The 27,635-nt window shown below is 42.1% G+C and overlaps 1 protein-coding gene across 2 annotated transcripts in view; it reads left to right on the top strand.

Annotated features, from left to right (window-relative positions):
• Positions 1–19,281, top strand: part of LOC108896627 (zinc finger, CCHC domain containing 7) — a 34,000-nt gene extending 14,719 nt beyond the window's left edge. For both annotated transcript variants that reach the window (XM_018695858.2, XM_018695859.2), the window contains exons 4-7: positions 12,411–12,463; positions 12,831–12,968; positions 13,078–13,248; positions 15,894–19,281. In XM_018695858.2, coding sequence (XP_018551374.2) covers positions 12,411–12,463; positions 12,831–12,968; positions 13,078–13,248; positions 15,894–16,004 — 473 coding nt within the window. In that variant the 3' untranslated portion in view covers positions 16,005–19,281. The remainder of the gene's footprint in view (positions 1–12,410; positions 12,464–12,830; positions 12,969–13,077; positions 13,249–15,893) is intronic.
• The last annotated feature ends 8,354 nt before the right edge of the window (positions 19,282–27,635 follow it).

The following is a 27,635-nucleotide window of genomic DNA, read 5'->3' as shown; positions in this document are numbered from 1 at the left end:
TAGTTCCGGTAATTTATCAACACTCTTCTAGTGTGTAACTACTTTACTTTTTACACCACAAAGATGAAAATTAAACAACAAACCGAATTCTTGTGTTGTTAAAACTCGTAGAATGGAATTGGTAAAAGTCTTGTAGCCTGGAAAAGCGTTACAGGAATTTCCTTCTTTTTTTCCCTTAAAGAGTCTTGCATGGTCACTGTTAAAAAAAAAAAAAAGAGCTGTGAACAAATAACTGCCCACGACCTTACAGGACTTCCTCTATCTCCACAGATTTGTGTGTGAGTGTGGGCTTATATGGCTGTGAACGAGTGCGTGTGCAGGTGAGCGCGCTCCTGTCCTCTGAGTGCAGACTGATCAATAGTAATTGGGTTGAGTGTCTCAAGCCTGTTTCTTTCTTTTGTACTGTGGCCCTTTTGTAGGGTGACACAGGGCCAGAAGAGAAAGGGGGACAGGGGAGAGAAAGAAAAGGGAAGAAAGAAAGGGGGAGACAGAGAGAAAATGGAGGATGTTTGCAAGTCGACGAGCATGACCGACTCCCTCAACCAAATCTCCGGATATTTATTCAGCATTACTCACTAATCTAAAAAAATCTTCCTCCCTTTCTGTCTCTCCTCCTTTCTTTTCATTCACACTCCACACTGGAGGGATGTGGGGTGTGTGTGTGTATATGTGTGTGTGTGTGTGTGTGTGTGTCTGTGTGTGTGTGTGCAGGTTTCTAGAGAGGGGATACTGTAGGATGATCTTAAAGAGGTATGATAGAATAGAGAGATAACTTGTTAAGATGTATTAACAGGCTTCTCGCCTCTTCGTCTCTTTCTCCCTCTTGCTTACAAACACAAGCACACTCCCAGAGTATCTCCTCCATTCTCCTCCCTCGCTATTCTGTCTCTTTATGACTTCCATAAAAGCAACGTGTGTTGAGTGAGGGCGGCGAGCTCCAGCGGTATTAGCAGGGAGGCATTAGGCATAAACTCTAAGGTATATTAAAGCAACGGCCCTGTTGTTCATATAAACACGCCAATTCAATTTAGCCTGCCCCACGGGGAATGGGATTTCAGCAGCTACCGAGAGCAGGAGGAGGAGGGAGGGAGGAAGGGAAAGAGGGATGGAAGGAGGGGAGGCGGATGAGGTAAGACGAGAGGAGGAGGTGAGATGAAGGGATCTTGGGCAGTAGAGGAGGCAAGGTGAGGGAATAAGGGAGAGAAGGGGGTGGGGGGTTAGGAAAAAGAGGAGGAGAGGTCGGGCTGAGATGTGGAGATGGGCATTTAGGAGTGGCATGGTGGCTAGTTGCAAGAATTCATTATTGTTGTTGCATTAACTACTATGACGTAAGCACCTCTGTGTTTTTGTGTGTTTGCGTGCGGGCATGCAGCGGTAAGCAGCCATAGACACACGCACAGAAAACTCACACTCTGGCAGGCAGAGGGGGCTGCCAGTGTCTGTGCGCCATTGCACGCTTGGACAGAGCGTTATGTGGGAAACCCTACAGTTATATTATTCAATCCAAATTCAAATGGGCTTGTCAGGAAAGCTCCCACTTTTTATTACCTGTCAGAAAAACCAAGGGATGGACGGTGCAGAAGGGAGCAAATTAAACGACAGTAAATAAGACCCCCTATCTCTCTCTACTCTCCCCCTGCCATTCTGCCATTCCTCCCTGCACTATATTTTGGACACGCACACACACACGCACACACATTTGCAGATTCTGACAGCATGTTGTTGTTCGACTCTATCTCTACTTTACCTTAACCAGGGTTTATCTGTCAATCAGATGCAGGAGGATCTAATTATTTTGTTCATCACTGAATACAATCTCCAGCCAATATGGAATCAACTGAGCCAAGCACTGGATTTGATATTAAAGGAAAAGTCAGTCAGACATTTACTGAAATGGAGTTGATGCTCATTTTATGTCTATAAACAAAGAATCATGGGAAATTGAGGGAAAGGAGCTGAAGGAAAGTGGGGCGGGGGGTGAGAGGGATTTCTTAAGGATGAGCTGTGCATGTGGAGAACTGAGGGCAGAGTGTGGTGTTTCCTGCTATTACACACACACACACACACACACACACACACACACACACACACACACACCCTAAACACCCAGAACAGCCTCCTCCCGTCAGCCAGGCATAACCTCTGCCATCTGTCCACCCCCCTCTCTCTTCCTCCTCTTTCCTTTTCACCTCCTCCTCCTCCTCTGCTCTTCCTCTGCCACCCCCAGATCCCTCCCTCTGGAGGGAGAGACGTTTTCCCCACCTTCACTCTCCAATGGCATTCAGAGAGGTGTGGGGTATTTAGTGTTTATCTTGAGAGTCAAAGGGACATTCCTGTATCTGTGACAGGAGGAGGAGGGAGAGGGGCAGTGGCCAAAGTAAGAAGCCTCTCAGTTCATTCTGAGCATCAACAGTGTGGAGTTAACTGGGGCTGTTTAGTCTTACTAATCATTACTCACTGTAGCGTAATGGTGAAGAATGAATGACTCAGTGTAGCCCACACTTTACAGTTTCATCTCCATGGCATGACCTCAGAGGTTCTTTATACTGCATCTTTGCATCATCTAGTGACTGGTTCTCTCACCGCCCTTTCATGTGTCACACACTCCCACACCATCTATGGTCTGGAATAGAAACTGCTTTTTCCTGCTCCTGTCTTATTATTTCATGATTTTTTTTGTGCTGTATTGATTATACTTAGTTAGTTAGTTTTGAACTGATATGCCTAGTGACAGAATTTTTGCAAAACTATTATTTTGTAAGTAATTTATCAAGTTAAAAAAATGTATGATTTGGTTGTAAAAGCTTCATATAACTAAGTTTTCACATGCTTAGCCTCATTTCATAAAAGTAATTTGGTTTTTTGACTGATGGTTTGACAAAATAAATGATTTTAAGACAACTCTGATAATTTAAGATAAGTTTTAAAGGAATTTTTGGGCTCTGTTTTTTTTGAGATTGGGAATGGCACACAGCAAAAGGTCCATTTCCAGACTGTAACTTTGAGGCATTATGGTTCATTGTTGGAGCCTTAAACCTCTAGGCCACCAGGGAGCCCCATCATTTTCAACATGCTGTGCATTATTAACAATCGATCATTTAAAGAAATAATCCACAGATCAATTAGAAGCAAAAATAATGAATAGGAGTTGCAGTCCTAAATGGGTAATATTGTTTTGTTCCCGTTCTCTCCCAAATCTACCACCAACTTTCAACTCTGCCAGGTGAAAAGGACAGCTGGATGCATTTATAAACTGTATTTGAATGAGGTGATAAAAGAGCCATATTAGGAGCTCCTCGTCTAATCCTCTATTGTTCTTTGTCTGTCCCCTGTCCCACAGAGGGGCTGCTCTAATTAAAGACTAATAATTGTATTGTTTTATAAAGCCTATAGAGACAGAGATTCTGCTCTTCAATCATTCAGTCTCTCCAATGTACCCTACCCATGGAGGGCTATCTCGCTGGATGAAGTCTATAACACACTGTGACTGGCTGTTTTGGGTGGGGGTGGGGGTGTGTGTGTATATGTGTGTGTGTATATGTGTGTGTGTGTGTGTGTGTGTGTGTGTGTGTGTGTGTGTGTGTGTGTGTGTAAGCTAGTGTGGCATACAGTAGGAGGAGGAAGGAAAAAGCCAAATCTAAATTAAAACTTTAAAGCACCATTATTTAATTACCCCAAAGGCTGTGGATTTGAAGGATTGAAGGGTGGCTGTGTGTGTGTCTATGTACGTGTGAGTGTGTGTGTGTCTGTGTGTGTTGTGTTTGCTCATCCAAATGTGTGCTGCTGTCCAGGATTATTTCAGTTTTTCAATTTGCCCTTTCTCCTCAGTGCGTGTGTGTGTGGGGGCGTTCATGTGTGTGTTTGTATGTGCGTGTGACCACAGTGTAACCTCCTTATTGGTTGCCCTCTCCTGTTGCCCCTCCTTCACCTCTACCCTCCACACACACATGTGTGCACGCATGCTGAAGCGCCGGCAGATAAAAAGGCATTATGGTAAATTCCACTTAATGACAAATTTTTAATTTGGGGAACAGGGCCTGCTGAATGGAGCTTAATTACCGGGGCCAAAGATCCCTCGGAAAAATAACCCCCTCAACGTGCCCAACCTGCCCGATAATGGAGCGCTCCGCAAAATGCCTCAGATAAACCAACGCCGTTTATCTCCCCCCCTACCTCCCCCCCTTTCTCTCTCTGTATAATAACAAAAATAACAATCATGAAAATTCTATCTGCCTCCCAGCCCCCATCACCCCACTTCCCTCTCCCGCTCTCCCGCCTTTCCGCCCTCCCGCCCACTGCCTGGCTCACTCCCGCAGGAGGAAATTCATCAAAATGAAATTGAGGTTGCAACTCACTGGTTTTATTAAAATATATTTGCCCCTTACAGACGTTGTGTGCTGGTGTGTTAGTGTGTTTCGCCGCAGAAGACAAAAGAGACACCCGGAATAATTTGGTCAGTGTTATCAGCGATATTTATTTGTTGGCGCGCACGAGTTTGACTTTGGCCATAAAATACAAAAACACTTGTTGACTGGTAGCCCATTCTGGCATCATACTGGGTTGAGTTAAAACTCCGGACAGACCTTCACTGCGCTTTGAATAAAACATATTGTGCCACTTATGCTACAGTATAATCTGTTTTTACTGACGTGCAACTTTGTAAAAACTTAATGGGTAAAAGGCTTAAACTTTAAATTAGGGTTGCAACTAACAATATTTTCATTATCATTTGACCTATAAAATGTCAGACAACTGTCCCTAATCTAGAGTTATTCAATTTACATCACATGAGACAAAGAAAACCAACAAATCCTCATAATTTAGAAACCTGGACCAGAAAGTGTTTCGCACTTTTGCTTAAAAAAATGATTAACTCATGGTTAAAAACAGTTGCCATATTTTGTTTGACTAATTGATTTATTAACTAATTGTTTCAGTACTACTTTTAATTATTCTATGTGCGTCATTGTGGATTATGTCGTTTGAAAAAACATTTGAAAATCTTTTATGAATATATGATACCGCAATAGTTCATCCAGATAATATCCATAGCAAGAGGGGAGCTATAAATGACCAAAAAGCCATGATTTCACAGCCCCAGATCAGTTTTATAGCTTCCAGGTTGATTCCATGTTCAAAGCTGTTCAAGTCAAAGTGGTAGCCTGTTACTTGTAGCCTGATACTGAGTCATCGTGTTAACAATATGACTGTAAAACTGTCATTTTCATTATCAGGGAAAAATCTTGTTAGATGTTCTACTGTTTTTATTGTCCTGTGATGTGTCATAGGCACAAATCATCCAAGCATGTTTTGGGTAACTAAAGAAGTCATATTTTAATTCAGTGTCTTTTTGAACATCAAGGCATGATTGGTGAGACCAGCAGAACTGGTCATGAGTCAGGACTGTGCGTTTTAATAAGAACCACTCTGATTATCAACAGATAGATGGAGATAAATGTTGCGTTTGAATTGAAAATCTACACTAAATAGGCAGCTGACGGATATTAAAAAGACACAATGACTACCTGTCTGCTGTCAAACGCACAGACATTTGCTGGCTCGGTTTTGAATAACTTTAATATGGTTCTGCTGCACACACACACACACACACACAAACAGCATTGCTCACTTTTCTTGGCCTTCTCTGGTCCCTGTTGTTGTGTACCCTGATTGGACCATGTGGTTGCCATGCGGTTGCCAGGCCGCGCCCCTGCTGTGTGGTAATTGGTGTCTGTGGTGTTGCCGCGTGGCGACGGTGCTTTGACTGACAGGTTTGGCCACCTGCCCTGCCCTGGCTGCCAACATGGCGTGGAAGGGGGTGAAGGGGAAGGGAGGAGGTGGCACGGGCTGGCAGGGGGTGAACACTCAACGTGTCAAGGGTGGGGGGTGGAGGTGGTGGTAGGGAGATAACGAGAGACGGGCTGTGATGAAATATGTGATGGCCGAACACAAGGCAGATTCAACAGGGACCAGGGTGATGGCATCTGCTTGTATTTCACTTTTTCTAAGCTGCAGTGGGGGAAAAAAATGACTGATCACAAAACATCTTTTTTGTTCTTCTCTTAAAGATTTCCCCTGATATATGTCAGTCTGTTATGTCAAGGTTATGTTGAGGAATGTTTCTTGAATTGTAATATAGGCAGATTTCCAGCAAAGAAATACTTATACTACTCAGCCAGATGTTGTGGGCTTTGGCTATGCGTAGCTTTGGTATTTCCTAGATCTAATTTGTTGAGAAATTAGTTTCTTTCTCCCTCTGTGCTTGATGTGGTTCAATACCACATAGTTACTTTTTTTAGGTTCTATGATGCCAGGAGTTAGCATATTGAAGCACTTAATAACCACCACAACTTAAAAAATTGACAAATTTTGGCTTAACTTGGAAGCATAAGCTTACTATCTCTTATATTATTGACCTTTTGGGTATTTGACATGAATTTTCAATGATGATGTTTTACAGTGTCACCCAATCATCTGGAGTCAAGCATCGTTATCCATTTTCCATCGAGGACCATGACAGAGTGCCTTATCCTTGACATTTTTAGGGTTTTGTCCCTCCCACAATGTGTAATAACCAAAACTAAAAACTAGAATTGTGTGCCCTTGGATGAAATGTGTTGCAAGTGCTATAAATGGTCAATGCTTGGCAAGCTAATTCAAAGCTAAATCAGTAATGGCTGAAATAAAGAAAAAATATGAGCTTGAGTCTCTGGTTAGGTTGGGACCTCAAATTTGGTGGTACCAGTTGGGTTTAAGACTCAGGTTATGGACTGGTTCTGATCTCAATTTTAGGCTTGTACAGAAGTCTGGAAGGGAAATTTGCTCCTGTTTGTGGGCTTTAAAGCCCCATGGAAACTTCAAATATTTAAAGTATTCATCTGTGTTCAACAATCAGTTATTAAAGTTTGGAAAGATCATCCATAGGTATTATCTACAAGAGGTTAATATTTAAAAACTGTGGAGTACTGTGTGGGTGTTGTTTGATCTGATTTGACTGGCAGTTGCCTAGCAACATGAGCAAACAATCCCATACCTGCCATCAGATTTTCATTCATTTTTTTTGAGAAGAGCACAAACTAAAATCTCTCATTTGAGATTAACTGAAGCTGTTTTTGTGTTCATATAGTAATTGCAGTGCTCATAGACAGTTACAGTACAGACTATATTATTCCTCTTGTAAATGAAGCAAATCTTTGGAAATGTCTGGAATAGTTTGATCCTGGGCATTAGGAGAGTCTTTCTCTCTCTTCCTCTGTGCATCTAACAGAGAGATCAGTGGAGATGGGCAAAGAAAAAGCATGAAATGAAGCCAAATGAAATCTGCTGCTTTAATCTATAATGGGCCTGTACAGCTATTGATCTATCCCCTACATTCAGTACACTCACTCACATGCACACAGACAGCATCTCTCTCCTTGTGCTGCCTATCATTTCATCCTCTCTTCCTACTTTGCCTCCACTGTCTTCCACTATTTTTTTCACAAACACTTGGTCCTCCTCTACCTGGACACTGTTTGCTGTCCGGTGGGCTTCAGACTCAGCCAGCTTCTCTTTTGTTGTGTTGTAATGTGCTCCATGGCCCATGCATTTTCACCACCCTCCTCCTCGTCCTCCTCATCCTCCTCCTACCCCTCCTCTCACTGTTCTTGTTCATCTCACTTGTTCTCCTGCTCACTTTGCTATAGTGTCTTACACCCTTTACTAGACTTTTATGTCACACAAAAGAGCAGAGTTTAAGAAAAGCTGCATCCATGCGCTTGTGTGTGTGTGTGTGTGTGTGTGTGTGTGTGTGTGTGTGTGTGTGTGTGCGTGCGTGTGTGCGTGTGTGTGTGCGTCTGACTTGGCCAACCTTTTGGTGTGTTTAACCTTGCAGAGGGCAAGGCTGTAGGGCAAGGGTGATGTCACAAAGGAGGCACTTTTTTTCGTGCACACACATACACACACCCGTGCATGCACACACACACAGAGCTTGCACACTCCCGCCCACCCTCACTATTGTCATGTATAGTGTTGCTAATCCGACCCTGTCGCTTCAGTATCAAACATAACCTCTAGTTGGGGGGCAAGGCCTCTCTTTCACTCCCATTTTGTGTGTGTGTGTGTGTGTGTGTGTGTGTGTGTGTTTGCAAGTGTTTGTGTGTGCGCATTACTTGGTGTGTTAATGGGCCCGGTCAACAGCGTGGTACAATGGGCGGGTTGGCTTGGGATGACTGTTTAAGTGTCAGGACAGGGAAAGAGGGATAGGGGCAAGGCGGGCCGGTCCAAGGCTTTGATGTTGCTGAGACAGAGAGGAGAACAGCTTGTAGATGACACACAAACACACACACACATGCACACGTACGAACGAAACTGGTTCATGACTAGAGTTGAGGTTTGGTTGTCAGGAGAGACTGCCACATTGAAGGATGGGTGTGTGTCTTGGCGGTCTCAGTCTCGTCCTTGGGTTATCAGACTTAAACCACCCTGTCTGGACCTTGTCTTGTGAGAAGGATGTTGCTTGCGGTCCCCTAATATTTCCTTTGTGTGTGTGTGTGTGTGTGTGTGTGTGTGTGTGTGTGTGTGTCTCACCCCAGGAGAGCCGGGTGTTCATGGTTCATTAGCCACACGTACACTTCCGTTCTGTTCTCACTGGTACAAGGGACAGATTCAAAGCATTCACACACACATGCAGGCTTCTCACACACACACACACACACACGCACACAGTTCTTCTGTTTTGTTCTGTTCTGCCGGCTCTGATGAACTGGCACGCAGCCTCCTCCCCTCTCCTCCTCATCTTCTAGTAATCAGGGTACCTATGAGACTGACAGGTAGCATCTGTCGCCTTTTCTCCCCTGATCCTTCCCTCCCTCTGTTTCTCCATCTCCCCCTCCTCTTCCACGCCACTGTGTTGAATTTCCCTCGACGACGGAGTGATGTGATAATGTACGAGTTGTCCCGTAGAATCAAAATCAGTGAAACCCGGAGTATTTTCAGCAGACGACTCAGACGCAGTTTGAGACTCTGACGTCCCTGGTTTCCGTCACATCTATTAAACGTCATCCTACTGAGGCACTGCACTCGTTCTTTGGACTTAGACCTCACGTCTAAGATGGCTGTAAGGAACACTTCACCACTAGATCTGTTGAAAGTGAAAACAGTTGCAGTCAACATGGCGGAGGCCCCTCTCTCTCTTTCTCTCTCTCTCTTGCTCTCTCTCTCTCGAGTCCGTTCAGCTGCGCGGTGAAGCCGCTGCCATCTGCTTATTCAGCTCCAGACTCCTTCAGATCTGTTGGGCCACGATGGAGTGAGCGGCTCTGATGGTTTGGTTTTGAACAGGGCCTCAAGGTTGATTAGCATATTTTCACCCAGTGTACAGACAACAGCCCCCACCCACCTACCCTCTCCTCTTTTCCTCCTCCATCCTCTCCCCCAACCTCCACCCCCCACCCATGTGTTTGATTCCTCGGCCGTGACAAAGAGCTTCACCCTTTATCCGTGTGTGTGTTGGTGAGATGGGGGGCCCTTAGATTAAGGGAAAGCTTCCTGCTCTTTATTTGGGGAGTCCCCCCGGGAGACGCTTTGGGAATGACTTTCGTTGAGTCACTAACGCTTACTCACACACACACACACACACACACACACACATACACATGCAGGCTCACTCCTACACACACACACACACACACACACACACACCTTTCACCCCTGCCTCTTTTTTTTTTCAAGCTGCCCATTGACTGGGTGCTGGTTGTTGTGTAACATCAACTACGCGTGCACAGCCACACACACACACACACACACACACACACACACACACACACACACTTCAGACTAAGGTCCCCCAATCTGCTCACAGTAGGTCGATGCTGCAGAGGTTTCCCATTCACTTCTTCTCTATACAAAAGTAACCAAACCTAAGTACACTAGAATAATTCTTACTCTAGCGTGACAGTGAGAAACAACACTCGTGCAGATACACAGCATTCTGCTTGTTGACGGAAAACTGTGGTACACTGATCTCTTGCTGACTCCACGCAGTAAATCTAAAAGCGTCAGTGAGGGGTGAGATCTGACAGAAACACATGGGAAGGAATTCAACAGAAACACTCAAAACAAGCATGGATAGTCCAGTGAACACACCTCAACAATAACTACAAATTCAATCATCATCTATGCTTGTACTCTAGTTCGTAATACATTTATATATCAAATGAAATTTAAATCAATCAATAATTTATTTACCGTGTGAACCTTGGGCAGATTTGCAGCCTTAACTTCAGGATAAAGTAAACTAGTCAGGTCACATTAACAGCTGTATCAAATCACTCTCAAACACACTGAAATACTACTTTCTTGGAACAGTTACTAATAGTTTGTACTTTCTCCTTTCAAAGTCTTTACCAGTTGTTTAGCTGAAGGAGAAGGAATCAATGAGTTAATTTCTCAGTCAAGCAGAAATGCCACACATTTGCCTGTTTCAACTCAGATGTGAAGATTTCCTGCTTTTCTCTCTTTTTTGCATCATTGTTAATTTAGTATCTTTGGCTTTTTGTCTGTTGGTCAGCCAAAATGAGACATTTTAAGATGTCATCCTGGACTCTGGAGAACTTCCATGTACATTTTTTGAACTGTTAGGTGCTAATTGTTAGGTGCACCCCTAAACTGAAGTAGACCAACTAAATGCTTTTATTTTTTAACGATACCTGCTTGTGGCCTCTCTTCAAAAATGTGCCAGGACAGTCACACTTTGTGTTTTTTCTGTGAATAATTCTATAAATGCTTTTATATTGTAACTGTTTGATTTCAGATGAGTCACCACACATTCTTAGTCAGCGTTAGTCTGTCACATTTCGTTGAGCTTGATAAAAAAAAAACACACACACAAACCAAAAAAACAAAAGTGAACTACTAACTTTGTTACTGTCCAGTCATTTTGAGAGCAAAGAGAAAATCTGCTTCAAATTGACATTAAAGTTTTAAAAAATCTAACTTGCATTCTGAGTCGTACACAGTTACAGTTTTAATGAACCAACCTCAAAATGAGTGCATCATCAAGTCAAGTCTTAGTGAACTGATTTCCACTTTGGACAGTGTGTGGATACTGATGTTAAACTGTGTGTATCGCCAACATATATACGTTTAAGTAACTGACAAAGATTTCATTGCTTTAACCTAGACCTCCATCTAAAGGACATTTAAAGGCTGTCATTTGCAAAAATAAATAAAACAGAGAGGACCCTCAAATGATGGTAAAAGTAAAATTTGCCTAAATTGGAGTCATAAGCTTGTCATATGACAATGGCGCTGACTTGCCTGCATTTGTGTGTGTGTGTGTGTGTGTTTTTTGGAGGTGAAGGTCATGGCAGAAAGAAGCCCCATCCAAACAGCAGCCATTTTAATTTGTTTGACAGGGAAGAGAGGTGATAACCTCCCTCTGCAGCCGCGCACCCCGGGAGGAGAGGAGGGAGGGAAAGGAAGGAGGGCTGAGCAGAATAGCGATAAGGGGCTGGATAGAGAGAGTCATAAAAAAAGGAAGAGAGAGAGGTGGAGAGAAGAGTGTAATATTTGATTATGGCTCAAGGCTGTATGTTTGTCCAAAGGCTAAAGACTGTCAACCAGCTAATAGCGGAGGTCGATGTGTGGGTGTGTCTGTGAGCCTGTGTGGGTCATTGCTAACAGCACATAATTTATGCTGAGTACACATGTCTGTGTGTTTCTGTACGTGCGTGTGTGTGTTTGTGTGTACGTTACGACTTCTGGATGTCAGTTACAGTTCTGTGGGCCTGAGGAGAATACAGTGGTCTCCCTCAGGGTGCTGTTAGTGCCACTCTCATACAGATGTGCTGGGCTGCCACTGTGTCAGTTTCAGTGCGTGTATGTATGTGTGTGTCTTTCTCTTACAGGAAACTAAACTCACTCCTCAGGGTTTAGAGTTCTTAACAGGGCTGGATATTGTCCACAATTTATCAGTTCTGGGTCTTATCGAAACCTGGTTCCAATTATTATCATGTAAAGTAAGAAAAAAACTGCTGAATACAAAAATAGATTTAGATTTCAGCTGCAATGAACAGACATTTGTCATACTTACCAACACTTTTGTGTGTAGTTCTGGTTTTATTGTAGAAGCTCAGTCCAAACTTTGCTTTTTCATGAATTGATAAGCAAACATGAAAAGTATATTTCATAATAAATTCATAGGTCTTGTGAATTTGGGTACAGTTCCAATTCAGAAAAGATTCTTGATACCAAACTATAATCTTCTACTAATTTACTACTTCCAATTTTTATAAATTTTTGTTTTTCCTGTATTATATACACACACACACACACACACATAACATAAATGTACTTAAAGTGAGAACCTAGACTTCAGCAATTACAGTAGCTTTTTCTGTATTTTAAAATGCATTTTTTTTCTGTTCTGCCAGATGCTGTAGAAGAAGAAGAGGGCAGCTGGTTGGTTTCTGACAAGGACAAGGAGGTGGGTGGCAATTAGCAGCTTTGCAATATATTCTGACATTCAGTCTCTTCTGTCTTCTGAGGTCATTTTACATAATAGTTTGAGCTTGTGGTCTAAAGGACAGTGAGTTTCTGAAAAGTAGGAACGAAGGGGAGCTGTGTAAAAGTATATATTTATAAAGTATATATTACAGTTCTCAAGTCAGGTGATATGTAAGAAGTAATGTGTGATTTTTAAAAAGAATATTTCTCTGTCATCAAAGGGTATCACGCACTCTTCTCTCACTCGTCAGTTGGCACGTGCTATTTATGGACTACCATCCAGGTTTTCTACAGAGCCTTCCACCAACAACATGATGTTAACGATGAATGAACTCTCTGTGTTTCAGGCTCAGATCTATAACAAAAACAGGGGTGCCAGGGTAGCGACGCAGCGGTTGTCAAACAGATACTACACTAGCAAGAACGTCCACTGTAGAAACTGCAACAAGACCGGACATCTCTCCAAGAACTGCCCAGAGCCCACAGTCAGTTTCACTCAGTGCACAGGAGCACGCACACACATTACACACAGTGATGAGCACAAGTATGTAAAACTACTAACTAATGTGTATATATATGTGTCTGTGTGTGCAGAAGTTGTCGGCCTGCTTCCTCTGTGGCACCCCAGGCCACCTGGCCGTTGAATGTCCCAGTAAACACTGCAACAACTGCGGCCTGCCTGGTCACCTGTACGAGTCCTGCACCGAGAGGGCGTACTGGCACAAACAGTGTCATCGCTGCAGCATGAAGGGACACTTCTTTGATGTGAGTATAGCTGTTTCTTTTGGTTGTATTTCAAATTAATGGGAGAAGGCTCTGCACCTTTAAAGCCACACTTCACAGCAAATGCCCCACGTAACCAAAAGTATGTTTCCCCCAAAAAAGATTTTTTTGGTATATGTGAACATTATACATATATTTGATTGTTGAACGTCATGCTCTGAAATATGCTGCTCTGACTAATATGCTGTTGTAACACCCCCCCACCCCCCCACCCTCCTTTTCTGAGAAAGGTCTTCACAAGCTTTTGACACCAGGTTGTAGGGATTTCCTCCCAGGTCAGGGTCTGATTGGGGGCACCAAGGCCTGGCTTGGGTTCCCTGGCCATCCCACAGGTGCTGACTGGGGTTGAGGTCAGGGCTCTGCACAAGTCAGTTCTTCCATGTCAAACTCAGAAAACCATTCCAACCTTTCCAAAATGTTTCCATGAAGTTGGAAGGGTACCAATATCTAAAATTTAATTAAGATTTTCCTACATTGTTGAAATGCATAAGTAAACCTAGGCACACAACTCATAATAGGACCTGAAGATAAATACTAAAATACTAAAAGCAATTATATAATCAATTATATAATCAATTATATAATCAAGATATAAGACAAATGTACAGCAGTAAAAGGGAGGGGCTGTAGCCTGTAATCAGAACAAAGAACAATTACTACCTAATGTAAACATGATGAAGCACCAGGCGCAATAATAACAAAAATATGCATCCCACTTTCCTTTCCATTACCCCCTCTTTCCTTCCTTTCCTCCCTTCCGCTCTCTCTCCCCCTCTTTCTCTCAGTAGTAATGAGTGACCAGGGGTCAGCACACGCTGCTGTTCACGTTAATTGATACACTTCAGCAATTACAGCTTAGTTATGTCTCTGCCATGCTGCATATTCCAGCTGTGGGCTTGTCTGTGTGTGTGTGTGTGTGTGTGTGTGTTTGTATGTGTGTGTATGTGTATGTGTGTGTGTTTGTGTGTATGTGTGTGTTGGCACTGAAGGGTGAATCTAATGACCATCAATGACAATTATCCCACCGCAACGTTCATTACCTTGCCCATTTACACTAATGCCATAGAATGGAAAACCCTGTGTGTATGTAAGAGCCTGTCTGTGTCTCCCCCACCTCTCTCACTCTCTCTCTCTCTCTCTCTCCTCTCTCTCCGTCAGTCATGTACTGTGCTCTGTGTAATGGATGAGTAACCAGGTGAACACCAGAGAGAGAGGGAAGACTAGGACACACAGCCCATTTTTTACTCTCTTTCTCTCACCCTCTCTCTCCCTCCCTCTTTTTCTCTCTCTCTTATTCTTTCACGTTTCTTCATCCAGATCCCCGCGTTCATCTCGTTCTTCCCGTCTCTTTTGCATATTGTTTTCAGCGGCAAACAAAGGTGCAAAGTTGTGTGGTATTGTAATTACCCTTTTCTTGGAACGCATAACTTTTTTTTTTTTTCCTTGCGCTCACAAATTATACTGTATGTGTTAGTGTGTGTGTTTGAGAGAGAAAGAGAGTCAGGTCTCTGTCCCCTGGGCCTTTCTGTGTCTCTCATTAAAGACAGACGGTTGACGGAGCGCGAGTGTGTCGCTCGCCTCGCCTGTCGCCCTCGACAACAACACACTACCCCGGCGGTCTGGAGGGAGAGAGCAAACGGGAGGGGAGCGGGGTGTGTGCGGAGGGGGGTGGGGGGTTGTTGAAGAAAAGAAAGCTTAGATGAGAGGTGGAGGAAGATACAGCTGTCGAAATTCATATTTGTCCATCTCTGTATTCAAACCTAAACGGTGCAGATTAAACCAGAAAAAGTGCCTACTGCTCTGTACAGGCTGCTGTAAAGGCCCAGGTTTGAACAAGCACTTTAGTCCCAAATAGTCAGTGAATTTGCATAACATGCAAATTTATATAGAAACTTGTTTAGTGTCTGCAAGAGAAAACTAAACTCATAGCCGTCCTCACAGAGCAGGCTTAAATCTCTCCCTCTCATTCTGTCCCCCTCACTCAGTAGGTGTGTAAGTAGATAAATCTTGTTGCCTGCGGCGACTACGGCATTTTCAATTTCCCAGTGGGAAGTGGTGGCGGTTGGGAGAGGATGTCGGAGCGCTTAAGGAACAGCATGGCGAAGCCCCGGAGATAATGCTTTAGCCACACCGGGACAAAACGACTGACTGCCTTACTTACTGGCTGTTTGAGTGACTGACTGCAGACACACACATGGAGAGGAAACAGATTTGTTTCTGAGAAATCACAGTGATGAAGGTTTAGCAAGAGAGAGGGAGGAAGAGACTTAAATATTCGAGCAGACAAACAAATAACACCGTGGCCTGCTTTTCAGTTTCCTTTTGGCCCTCTGTCTCTGTCCTCCCCTGTCTTCTCACTTCTCATCTCTCTCTTTCTGCGATAACAGTCCATCTTACCAACATTGGCCTAAATGTTTCTTCCTTACTGTGTATTTACTGTCTCACTCAGAGGAAAGACGCACAAAAACACACTATTTAATCTCTCTAATTCATTTTATATGCTCTGTAAAAGTTTATATATATATATATATATATATATATATATATATATATATATATATATATACACACATGTAGGTCTGTTTTTTTCTTTCATGATTATTTCAACTTTTTTTTCCTTTTCTCAGGCCTGCCCAGAAATCTGGAGACAGTACCACATCACAGTGAGTATCTTTCCACAAAACCATCAGTCAGCAAACTCCATACCAGTGCTGTTCACACTTCATCAGAGGGCTTGAGCAGGACTTACACACAGATCAACACTAGGTGAAAATAAAATAATGTGTACCTTTAAGAGGCTAGTAAAAGCTGCTTGTATTTTGGAAACAGCTGAAGCACATGCATTGGTTTTATCATGCTACACTTATTAGTATAGTCAAAGAGAGAGTGTTGGTGTTAAGTTTCCAGTGTTGCACAGGGTGTCTAACTTCTAAAAGTCTGAAAGTGAACACAGCATGTCAAAGAAACTTTTAGTCATCTTGATCTTTTTATTTTAGTATTTGGTACTTTTTCACACAAAAACGACCATCACTGAACACTAATGATCGAGACAGTTAATAGTCTAACTTCACAGTTGTGAGAGAAATATAGTAGGTGGTAGAGAAAATTAAAATATTATATTAAACAATATAGCGTATATATCTAGAGTATATATTACATTTCACCACACCTCAGCCTTAATGTGAGTGTGTAAAGTCCCATTACACATGATGCACATCAATTTTACATACTGTGAGGTTTACCCTAAGACTGTTAAAAATAGTTCTTGTTTTAAGTATGTTTGGTTTGGACTCAACCTGTGTCAAATTTGGCGAAATCCCACTGGATGTAGAGTCCCAATTAAAAAGCAGAGAAATGTAAAAGAAGGTGGTGGTGGCAGTGGATGGGGCGACTAAGCCGGTGACACTTCTTAAGTCTTTTTCATGCAGAACGTGTCTCATCAGAAGAGAAATATTTAAAATCTTACTGTACAAAATATGTCTTAACCAGTAGTATATGCATCACTATTAATTTATTAACTGAGCTGTTGTGGATGACTGAGAAAGAGAGAGTTTTTAATTATTCACAGGGCGTTTTATTTGCAGAATATGATCCATTTATCAAAAAATGCAAGTGCTGGTGGTGGAGGTTGTGCATTAGCAGGTATAGACTGCTTATGGAAAGCTGATAACCTCAAGGTCCTGAATGATGACACTCACCTCACTCTTTCTTTATGCTTTGTGTAGCATCTTCCACTGTCTATAAAAAGTCAACAGAACAGTGATTTGAGCAATATGATAAGGCGTTTACAGATAATTTGTAGTTTTGCATATAGATGTTCCAAATAGCCCTCAGAAAGAAAGTATTTTTCCATGAGCCTCACGAAGGCAAAGGTGTCACACGATCACTCAAAATCAATAAGGCAGTTGTGATTAGTATTGACCTTGCCCTGTAGCAGATGAGCGAACCATGACGTAAAAAACATCTCAAAAGATTAAGGAAGTGCCAAGAGTGATGGGAACCTTTGCTCTCTGTTTTTTTTTTTTTTTTTTTTTTATATTGAGCTTCATTTTCAACCTAAGTGCACATGTGACATCTATGACTCTGTCTGTTTGTATATGTGTGTGTGTGTGTGTGTGTGTGTGGAAACAATGTGTCAAAGAGTAGAAAACTGTGTGACAGTCACATGGGCCATATGTCAGCGGGGAGGCAGTTTGCTTATTTCTGTGTGTGTGTGTGTGTGTGTGTGTGTGTGTGTGTGTGTTAATCCAAAATCTGAAAAGATAACTAGTTTTCTTGGCTCCTTACTTGTGTGTGTGTGTATGATTATGTGTGTGTGCATCTGAGCGAGGGGGTGATATAGACCTCAGCCTAAGAGAAAAGAGCAGCTTGTTTGTCAATTAAAAGACGTGATAAAGCATGAAATGGGCTGCCAACGCCACGCGGGACGAGGGAGTGAGAGAGAGAGGGAAGAAGAGTGTGTGTTTGCATATATCTTGGCGTGCACTTTGTGAGTGTGTGTGTGTGTGTGTTGGGGGAGGTCTGTCACTCTCCTCTATGGAGATTAATTAGCAGGGGCTGTCTAATGAAAAGGCAGCATCGTTAGCGCTAGGGTAGCACGGCAGGAGAGACGGAGGGAGGAGGAGGGACGAGGAGGAGGAGGAGGAGGAGGAGGGAGCGGGACAGAGACAGAGAAGTTCCAGGGGAGACTCTGGCAGAGAGGATGAGAGTTGAGTTTAATTGTTGCTCATGTGTTGGCGGGGGATGCTATATGTTTCACTGTAGAGTTTCACTTTGAACCACAAACAAGAGAAGACCCTGATGAAAGAAGAGTGGAAAGATGCGTAGGATGATGAAACCTCCGTTGTTTGTGTGTGTGTGTGTGTGTGTGTGTGTGTTTGTGTGTGATGGTGTGCTTTAACGGGTGGAGGATTGTGACCCAGGTCTAATTGAAGTATTTAAGCCATTTAAGCACTGGGAACAGAAGGTCGTTACATATCCAAACTGGCATGGGGGTTAGGGGCCCCCACACACACACACACACACACACACACACACACACAAAAACACACACACAAACACACCTACACACATGCATACACAGGGCTCCTTCTGTTTAAGACAGCCTCATTTTATTCATGATGCTGTTTATGACCCTGAACTCCCCAATGTGAGAAGGTGTGTGTCTGTGTTTGTGTGTGTGTGTGTGTGTGTGTGTGTGTGTGTGTGTGTGTGTGTGTGTGTGTGTGTGTGTGTGTGTGTGTGTGTGCCCGCTTTGGGAGATGTGACTCTGTCACCTTCCGCTGGGCTCAGCCAGGTGTGAAAAGGCATTCTGTCAGACCTCCCTGCTACTGGGTCCATTTATCCTTCGTTCGTGTGTGTGTTTGAGAGAGAGTGTGTGAGTGTGTGTGCATGTGTGTGCGTGCTGGGTCCGTTTATCTTCTGTGAGTGTATGTGTTGTCTGCCTGCACCTGGCCCTCAACTAACAAACTCCTCCAAACCACACAGTATAGACCACAAAGCCCTAGGGTATTTACTGAGAAAGTAAGATACTGACACACATGGACACACACAAACACACACACACACCCCCACACACACCTCTACAAATATATAGAGCAGTAAATGGAGTAAAAAGCTATCCACAACATTTTCATCTTGTCTGTGTCATGTGGGTCTGAAAACATTTTTACACAACAGTAATATTTACACAGAAAGGTTAGCCTGTTTCCTCTGAAGGACAGGTTTACTTCAACCAGTCTTTCTCAGTCTCTCTTTCTCTTTCACCCCACACACACACACACACACAGACAGACACCCTGGTTTTACTTCTTTCTTTTGCATACAGCTTTACAGTGTGGGGTTGCTCCTTTTCCTGCAGACCCCATCTGCTTACCTCCTTCTTACATCTTACTGTTTTCTTGCCTTTGTCATGAAATACTGTACATACAAAACATCATTGAAAAAATCCCCCAAGTACTTGTACTCACTTCTTTTTTTTAAGATTAAATTAAATCTTTTATGTGCACATTTCTACCAGCTAGCATCACTGACTTCCGTATTCTTATTAGGGTTTTCCTTCATTTCCCAGAATGCCTTTTTTTCAACAAGCCCAAAAGAAAAAGGTGTGAACTTCTTACTTTCGGTCGAGGATGGGTGTGTGGTTGTGTTAGTTTTGATATCAGAGCATACCCATGATCACACCTGCACTTTTCTCATTGCATTATTCCCCTTGTGCGTTGGATTTCAGATGGTTTAGTGTCAGTGCAGACAGAAGCTTCTGCCCCTAGGTAGTGATACCAGAAGTCTGATGTTCACTGTTAACGGTTTTGTACGACTGCGAATGTTCTTAAATGCTATCAACCTACAACCTATCAACCATATAAATACAGAAATACAACATAAATACAAAAAATAGGACCAGAAATGTAGCATAGACCATAGATAATTATTTTTTTCATTATTGATATGTGCATGTGTCAGATTAATCATTTAATGTTTTGCCAGCAAAATGTTTGAATGAGTTAAAAAAAAATATATCAAAAATTCAACACGAGTTCTAAATGCCAAAGTGGTCTCTGGTTGTGTTGGTTATTAAAGATATCCAGTTTACAATGGTATAAAAAAGGGAAAAGAAGCAAATTCTCACATTTGAGAACCTAGAACAAATGAATTATTGGCATTTTCACTTGAGAAACTGCGTTGAATGATTAATAAATTATCCAATTTCCAGATTCAATTTTCTGTCAATCGACAAATTGTTTTTTTCACTACACCACACACTGAGTTTGAACTCAACAGCGTTGATGTTAGGAGAAATTTTTGATTGAAAGAAAAACAAAAAGAGCCATACTATTCTCATTAATAGCTAAAAAAAAAAAACAGGAAAAGATGAAGAGAAAAGATTAGATTTTAGGGCACAGAGAGAGAGAGGACGACAAGGGGCTAAAAAGGAAGACATGAAGGTGGTGACGGATGGATGGATGGAGAACGAGCAGCAAAGGCCACAGAGCAGGCCTAGTGACCTGCTGTCTGTACACAGGCTGCATTAATGCATGTAAAGATCATGCATAAATGCGTGCATGCATGCAACGCACGCACGCACGCACACACACACACGCAAGTCACAGTGACTTTTTCCTCCTGTTAGCGTTTTCAGGACCCTGCTGTGATGGGTTAAGACCAGAGCGCCTCCCTCTGGCTGCTGCAGGAAGTGAAGACTTAATCCCTCTGACAAACTGGGATATTTGAAGAGAGAATTTTCCTCCTTTTTAATTTGTTACACTCTGAATGTGGGTCAAACCTCTAATCAAACCGTCCATGTGCCTTTTCCGTATCTTTTTATTAGCAGTGTGTGATGTTTTGGAACGAGAGGGAGCCAAAGATGACTCACCTACATAGCAGAAATGTATGAAGGAGAGACAGAGAGGGGAAGGGAGGCAGCTGGAGAGGGTGTGAGAGAGGGTAAGCGATTCAGAGGGATGGCAGGAGAGAGAGAGAGAGAGTGAAACAAGCTTGGGCAGGTGGGGGTGGGGGTGTAGTAAACAGGATGAAAGAGACAGGAGAGCGCGAGCAGAGAGGGTGAATCTGAGCACAGAGCAGCTGATTGGTACAGGTATATCTGTGTGTGAGCATTGATTGGCCTCTCTTTAGATAGTAGCGGTGACACCTGTACGTGTGTGTTTATTGATCGGTACCTCTGGCCATGGTGGTGTGTATCGAGCTGATTTTCTCCTCTCGGTGGTATCAGTGTGTGTGTATCGATCTTTTCCCTAGGGACAGGTGTGTGTCTCTGTGTGTGTGTGTGTGTGTGTGTGTGTGTGTGTGTGTGTGTGTGTGTGTGTGTGTGTGTGTGTGTGTGTGTCAGTGTCTCTCGGGGTGCCTGAAGAAAACAGTCCGTGACCTTTTTGTTCGACACAGAAATGAAGTCGTTTTTAACTCCTCTCCTTAAACTCCATTTGGTATCCCTCTTTCTCACCTGACTGCCCTTCTTTCCCCTTTCCATTTAGTATGTTGTACCTTTTTATACCTTTTTGTCTCACTGTCTTTTCTCCAGAAGGTTCTTTGCTGTATGCTCAATTCACACATGCCTTTGTTAGCCCAAGGTTAGGACGTTTTGCCCCTTAAAATCCTCTTCTTTTCAGCAAAGAAAATACATTTACATTTCTTCAGGGGAAAAAAGTATTTTTGAAAAAGTAGGCCTCTTGAGTTTGTCCATGTCAAATTAAAGCGCATTATGCATAATGTGCTTACAGTATTAAAATATTGAGTCTGAATAATTCCTCGTTTCTTTTTCCTTCACTTTTGTTGGTTGAACTGAATCATGGGTCATAGACACTTGAAAATAGTCATTAAGTATCAAAGCTTAAACAAAAAAGCGCTGAGTCTGAATCCTCTGCAGTGTCAGTGTCATGTGCAGCCTTAACATACCCATCAGGTAGAGTTAAATTCACTGGCCTTAGGTATTGAAATCTGAAAATGTATCTAAAAGCTGGAACACACTTATGGAAAGCCTTTGTTTGATATTATATATATTTTTTACTTACTTTTTATGTCATTTTAAAGGGACAGATACTCACTTAGTCCTTGGCTGCAGGACATAATGTGTTATAAGTTATTTAAATGAAATTGTTCTTTATTGTGCCGTAGAGATGGAATTTCAAAACTTTGATTTATTTCCTGAAATAGATCATGGGCTGAATTTTGTATTATATTTCTATGTTTTTAGCCCAATAGTGTAAATATTTCACCATTTTAAGGAACAACACAAAACATATCCCCAAACTATAATTGCATGGTGTCTGTGGTGCACGGTTGAAATGTTTTCCATTTTAATTCAGATTTTCTTTTTTCAGTTTTTGAAGATATTGAAGTTGTGAAAATTATGTATTTGAATAATATTTTCTACACTTATTGTCAGAAATTGGTCGTTCTATTTCATCAATAACATGGGAATATAGAGCAGCTTGAATTTATTTTTGCTCCTGTACAAATGTTTAAGGAGCTCCGTACCTACATTTGTGTATTCACAGACAGATGATATTTGTCATGTATTCAGTTTCACTGTTTAACGTTCAGTGCTTTGTAGACACCACCTCAGTGACTGTGTCTGGTACATTGTGTTCCAGGTTCATTATTTGCCCCACTGACTTATTTTGGTTCTTGGTGAATTTCAGAACAAAACCAGCTACAAAATAGTGGCTTAAGCACATTTCTGTTGTTTATATAAACTAGATAGAACTGGTTTTCTTTCAAACAGAAAAATCACTAGTGCATTAAACTGAAAGCTGAAAATGTTTGTCCTCCTCAGTGCTCCAGTCAGGTCACTAAGCACAGAGTGTAGTGATTCTCTGGATAAGAAAAATGTTTTTCTCTCTACAGACTCGTATAAGAATGAATCAGTGTTTGTTTACAACTGTTTTACTGTGTTATATAGTACTTATGACAGAGTGGATCTGTCCTCCTACATCAACCAGACTCACCTCAGCAGTTGGCAGCGTGCGTCCTTGGGTGAAGTTGTTCAAGGCCCTTTTCAGCATGTTGTGTAGAGTTAGAGCGCCCTCCAGTGGTCAAACAGAGACAGCTGCACTCTATCACCCACTGAAGAGATGTTCTTAGTCAGAGTTTGTTGTAGACATGGTACTGTACATCTATGGTATGTCGTCATTGCTGTGTGAGCTGCAGGAGGTAACACCAGGAGTATGATTGATCTGATGTCAGGCTACAGATTAAAGTGGCTATTGCTCTGGATTTAAATTGCTAATTGTACAAATCCCATATTTAGGCAGTCATATTGACAATAGACATGAATAGTACATAAAAAACTAAAAACAAATCAAAAAAAAAAAACCCATCCCGTTACTAAGGCAGCCACTGAATAAAGAGCAAAATTATCAATTAAAACACTTACACAAGCAGCTGCTTATTAACATCTCCACTCATCAATCCTAATAGTTAAATAATATAAAATAATTCATATAACAATAAGCCATACCAGTTATAACTCTTCTGTTCTCTCTGCTGAACGTGAAATGACAGGTTTAAGTTTTGACCTTTATTCCACTCCTGGTTGTGTCCGTCCTTCTGTTTGGCCGACCTCTTTTTGTCATTCCTCTTACAAGAATGTGCTCAATTCAAACGGTGCTCTGTAAAAATCCTTTAAATCCACATCCATTCAGCTAGCTGTTTTTGCTGTCTCATCATTGTACAGTCCGGACTCTCCAGTCTTCTCACCTCTGCCATGTCAAAAGACTCTCAACCCTTTATTGTACCTCAGACTGACACACTGACGGCACAGGGGGCAGGGGGAGGTACATTTGTAAAAGGAAATGGTTTTTGTATGTCTTCAATCTAGTTTTGTTTCCAGCTGAAGGTCATCAGGGCAAAGAAAGTAAAGTCCATTTGGGTAGTACAGTCCATAAAGGACAAAAGAAGAGCGGAACATGGGTGGTACATGGGTATTACAAGGTAATGATAGTTCTTAGTGGTTCGTTTATGCGCTGTCTTTGTTCTCTCATAGTCTTCAGCTCAGAAACACTCATAGGTCATTCTTTAATATCCCACGTGGAAAACTTGGCTTAAAATATGGCAACAAATAGACAGAAAAACCCACTTGGAACAAAATAAAGACCAGAGAGCAGAATGACAGTAAATTCCAAATAAGATCTGGAACAATTCGTTTCGATAATTAACAACTATATAGAAAACTGATTAATCATTTGGTCTGATATCAGCCTCTTAAATGTGACTCTTTCTTTCTTTCTTTCTTTCTTTCTTTCTTTCTCTGTTTTATATCATTTTAAATGTAATATTTTAGGGTTTTGAACTGTTGATTGAACCAAAACAAGCAATTTAAAGATGTTACGCTGGTCTCTGGGAAATTGGCTTTTTTCCCTACAGTTTTCTGACATTTAATAGACAATACAATTAATTAATTAATCAAGGAAATAATCTGCAGATTAATTGATAACAAAAGTATTTGTTAGTTGCAGTTCTATAACAAATTATTTCTTGGTAAAAATTTAACAAACTGTAGCAATAATAATAAACATAATGTAGAGAATTTAGGACAAAAAAACAAAGTAAATAAATAGCAAAAAAAATCCCTCAGATTGTCATCAAACCTTGCGTATAGTTCACTGTCACTCAGGAGGACAGGGACACTGCGCTCAGGAGTTTATTCTTAGGTACAGGTGTCTTCACATACACTGCTGAATGTACATGCAGAACTATAGGAATGTACACACAGACATACACACACACACACACACACACACACACACACACACACACACACACACAGACAGTCACACGCTCACACACCAGGTACAGTGTTATCAGAGGTCTTGCAGGCTTTGCAGGTCTTTGTGCTTTTCCGCTTAGCTGGATGGTGTCAATTTTGGTGTGTGTGTGTATGTGTGTGTGTGGATGGCTTGGTGTGTGGAAGTGTATGTTTGTGTGTGATTGGTTGGCTGAGATTTAAAATCAGGGTTTAACATCCCACCCAGGGCATAAAAGACTCAGTCCATCTGTATATAGTACGTCTAAATCCCTGTCTCTTATGTCCACATATGTTGGCTCTATCTAATTGCTGGGAATAGAGTGGGTAATATCTTTCCGTTAAAACACGGCCGCACTCTGGCCACACTAGAACGAAGCCTCTGAACTCGGAATAGAATAGAAATTGAATAACTTAGACCTAGGTTTGAATAGATTAGGTTGTATCCTCTGTTCCGCCTTCCATGGTGTGACCAGATTACCTCCAGTCACTGCCCCAAAAGAGGGGGTTTTCTCCAGAGGTGGCAACCCACCGCCTTTCACCCCTGCATCACATTATCATTACATTCCAGGAGCATTTTCTCTCTCTCTCTCTCTCTCTCTCTAAAGAGAAAATCAGGACTCTTACTGATTGTCTTCAGACTGATTGACTGACTGACAGGAGGAGATAGGAAGAGCCTCTGGGAATTAGACTGCATGTGAGCGTGAGTCCTCGTAGGGCGCGGGGTTAGGGCTTCGGTCTGAGTCTTTGTGAACTGGCAGACACAAAGGGAGCAGGAATCACATCTGGTTATTTGGAGGATCCCCCCCGCTGCTCCTCCTCCTCCTCCTCCTCTTCTTCTTCTGTAGCCTCCTTAACGGCAAACATGCACACCTCCACCTTAAACGGTCTCCTAAGAACGATTGATTTTCCTGCTCCTGTTCATGAGCCAGAGTAAACGCTATAATTAATTTCTTTACAATTTTGGAAATAGCACAGTTCAAATTCCCACACGAAATTAAGAGGATTAATGGTGAGGCCTGCTGCTCATTTTTTCCCTATGTTGGTTTGAGTGGATGTTCGTCTTATAGCCATTTCATCTCTCTAATTCATGACTGTCTAATTACCCCTCCGCGTTAACCTAATATGTACATACTGGCACACACACACACACACACACACCACAATGCTCTGTTTGTTTTGGTATGAGCCCAGTAGTCTTGTGTTGTGTTGTGAGGCTGTTTCCTATGATAAAGCATGCAGAGTTGGTTCCCAGTGGGTCCAGTAACATATGCAAACCTCTCCCCATTGCTGCAATAACATATGCAAAACAGCGCCGCTGGCCCCCGGCCCCCACACTCCCACCACCCGTTACTGTTCAGATCCCACCCCCTCTCATCACACACATACATACACACACAAGCCTGTTTGCTTCTCGGATTGTGTTTGATAACTGTTGTGTGTGTGTGTGTGTGTGTGTTCCTTCAGATTGTAGTCTGTAACAGTCTGAGCTTTGTGTTGGCCGAAGGATTATCACAGCTTTGCCACCAGCAGCTAAGGCAAGGAGCAGAGGAGAGCGGGGCTTAGAGAGACACGGTGTATGTGTTGGGACAACTGTGGGAAAACATAGTTGAGTGTGTGTGTGTGTGTGTGTGTGTGAGTGAGAGAGAGAGAGAGAGACAGAGAGTGCTTATGTGTCTGTGTGTGTGTATGCATGAGAGGCCACGGATGGCTGGTTGTCTGTGTCCACACAGCGAAGCCCTTAGGACTTTCTCAAACACCCTGCTATACACACAAACACACATTCACACACACACACACACACACACACACACACACACACACATCCTAAAGTCCTCTTCCCAGCTTCAGTCATCTTTTTGTCTGACTGGCAAAGTGTCTGTGAGCAGCTTCAGAAGCTCTTCATGTCGCATCAGCAGGAAGTGGGTCAGATTCAGGTCTGTCCTGCTGTCTCTGCACTCAGAGGACTGTTAGCTAAACAGACAGATGTTTTTAATGCAGCCTCTCAGGCTGTGAAGTGTCTGTCAAGTAAGTTTACGAATGAACAGGTTAGGGCTTTTGGGACAGAGTTGGAAAAGTGTAGAGTCACATGATTGTTTTTATTAGATTAGGTATCATTTGATTTCGGTTACAACAACACGCACCTATCCAAATATTCACAAAACATGAAAGAACAAGAGGAAAAAGAAAACAAAAATCTGATTCTGTTCTTGTCTGCCCCATATACAGTGGTTGTAATAGATGTTTATATTGGGGCCAAAATGAAAATTGTAAAAAGCAAAAGTCCAAATGCCAAGCAGTTCAACACAATTCTATCACCAAAGCTTTGCTGATACACAAATCACAAGGTGCTCTCGAGCAATACTACATGCGGGTGGTTTCCAACCTGAGGGTCAGGACCCCCACAAGAACTCACAAGATGAATCTTAGGACAGGACCCAGAAAAAAAAACCATTTCTGTCTCACAGAAGGATGTTTTCAGATATTTGTATAGTAGACTTTTCTCTAGCAAATAACTACATTGTTTTATTTAAGGCCTCTAAAGATAAAATAAAGAAATAGAATATCTCATTAGTTTAACTGTTTATAGCAGAGAGCATAAGCTTAAGGGTCGCGAGTAGCGTTAACTTTTTAAACCTTTTATTTTCATGAGATAACTTTTCAGGTCTGTAAAACATCCACTGAGAGAACCAGTCAGCAGACTGTTTGGATGATGATGTGACTCAGTATCTCTGAGAGCCACCTAATGGTGTCAACAGCTATTTAAATCAAGTGTTGTAAATATACAGTAGAGTAATGCATGACTATGTGATGTTTGTTCTGTTGCCATGTTTATCCCATTTAAAAAATCTCAGTTTTTAGTTTTTAGTTTTAGTTTCAGAGGTTTAGGCATAGATTCAGGTTGATGTCTGACTCACACAAATGTTGGTTGAGCCTTGCACCACCATCATATTAATGAACCAGAATTAGTGGGTTGGATTTGCAGGGCCATTCTGCACTCTGTTCACAAAATCACTATCACAAAATACCTCTGGTATTTTACAAAGATGCAATTTGATGCAGAATTGATGCTGAACCTACAAAATCCACACCCAGAACAATGGGTATTCTC

This window comes from Lates calcarifer, linkage group LG5, assembly GCF_001640805.2.
Source record: "Lates calcarifer isolate ASB-BC8 linkage group LG5, TLL_Latcal_v3, whole genome shotgun sequence".
Lineage (NCBI taxonomy): Eukaryota > Metazoa > Chordata > Actinopteri > Centropomidae > Lates > Lates calcarifer.
This window is presented reverse-complemented; position numbering and strand designations above follow the sequence as displayed.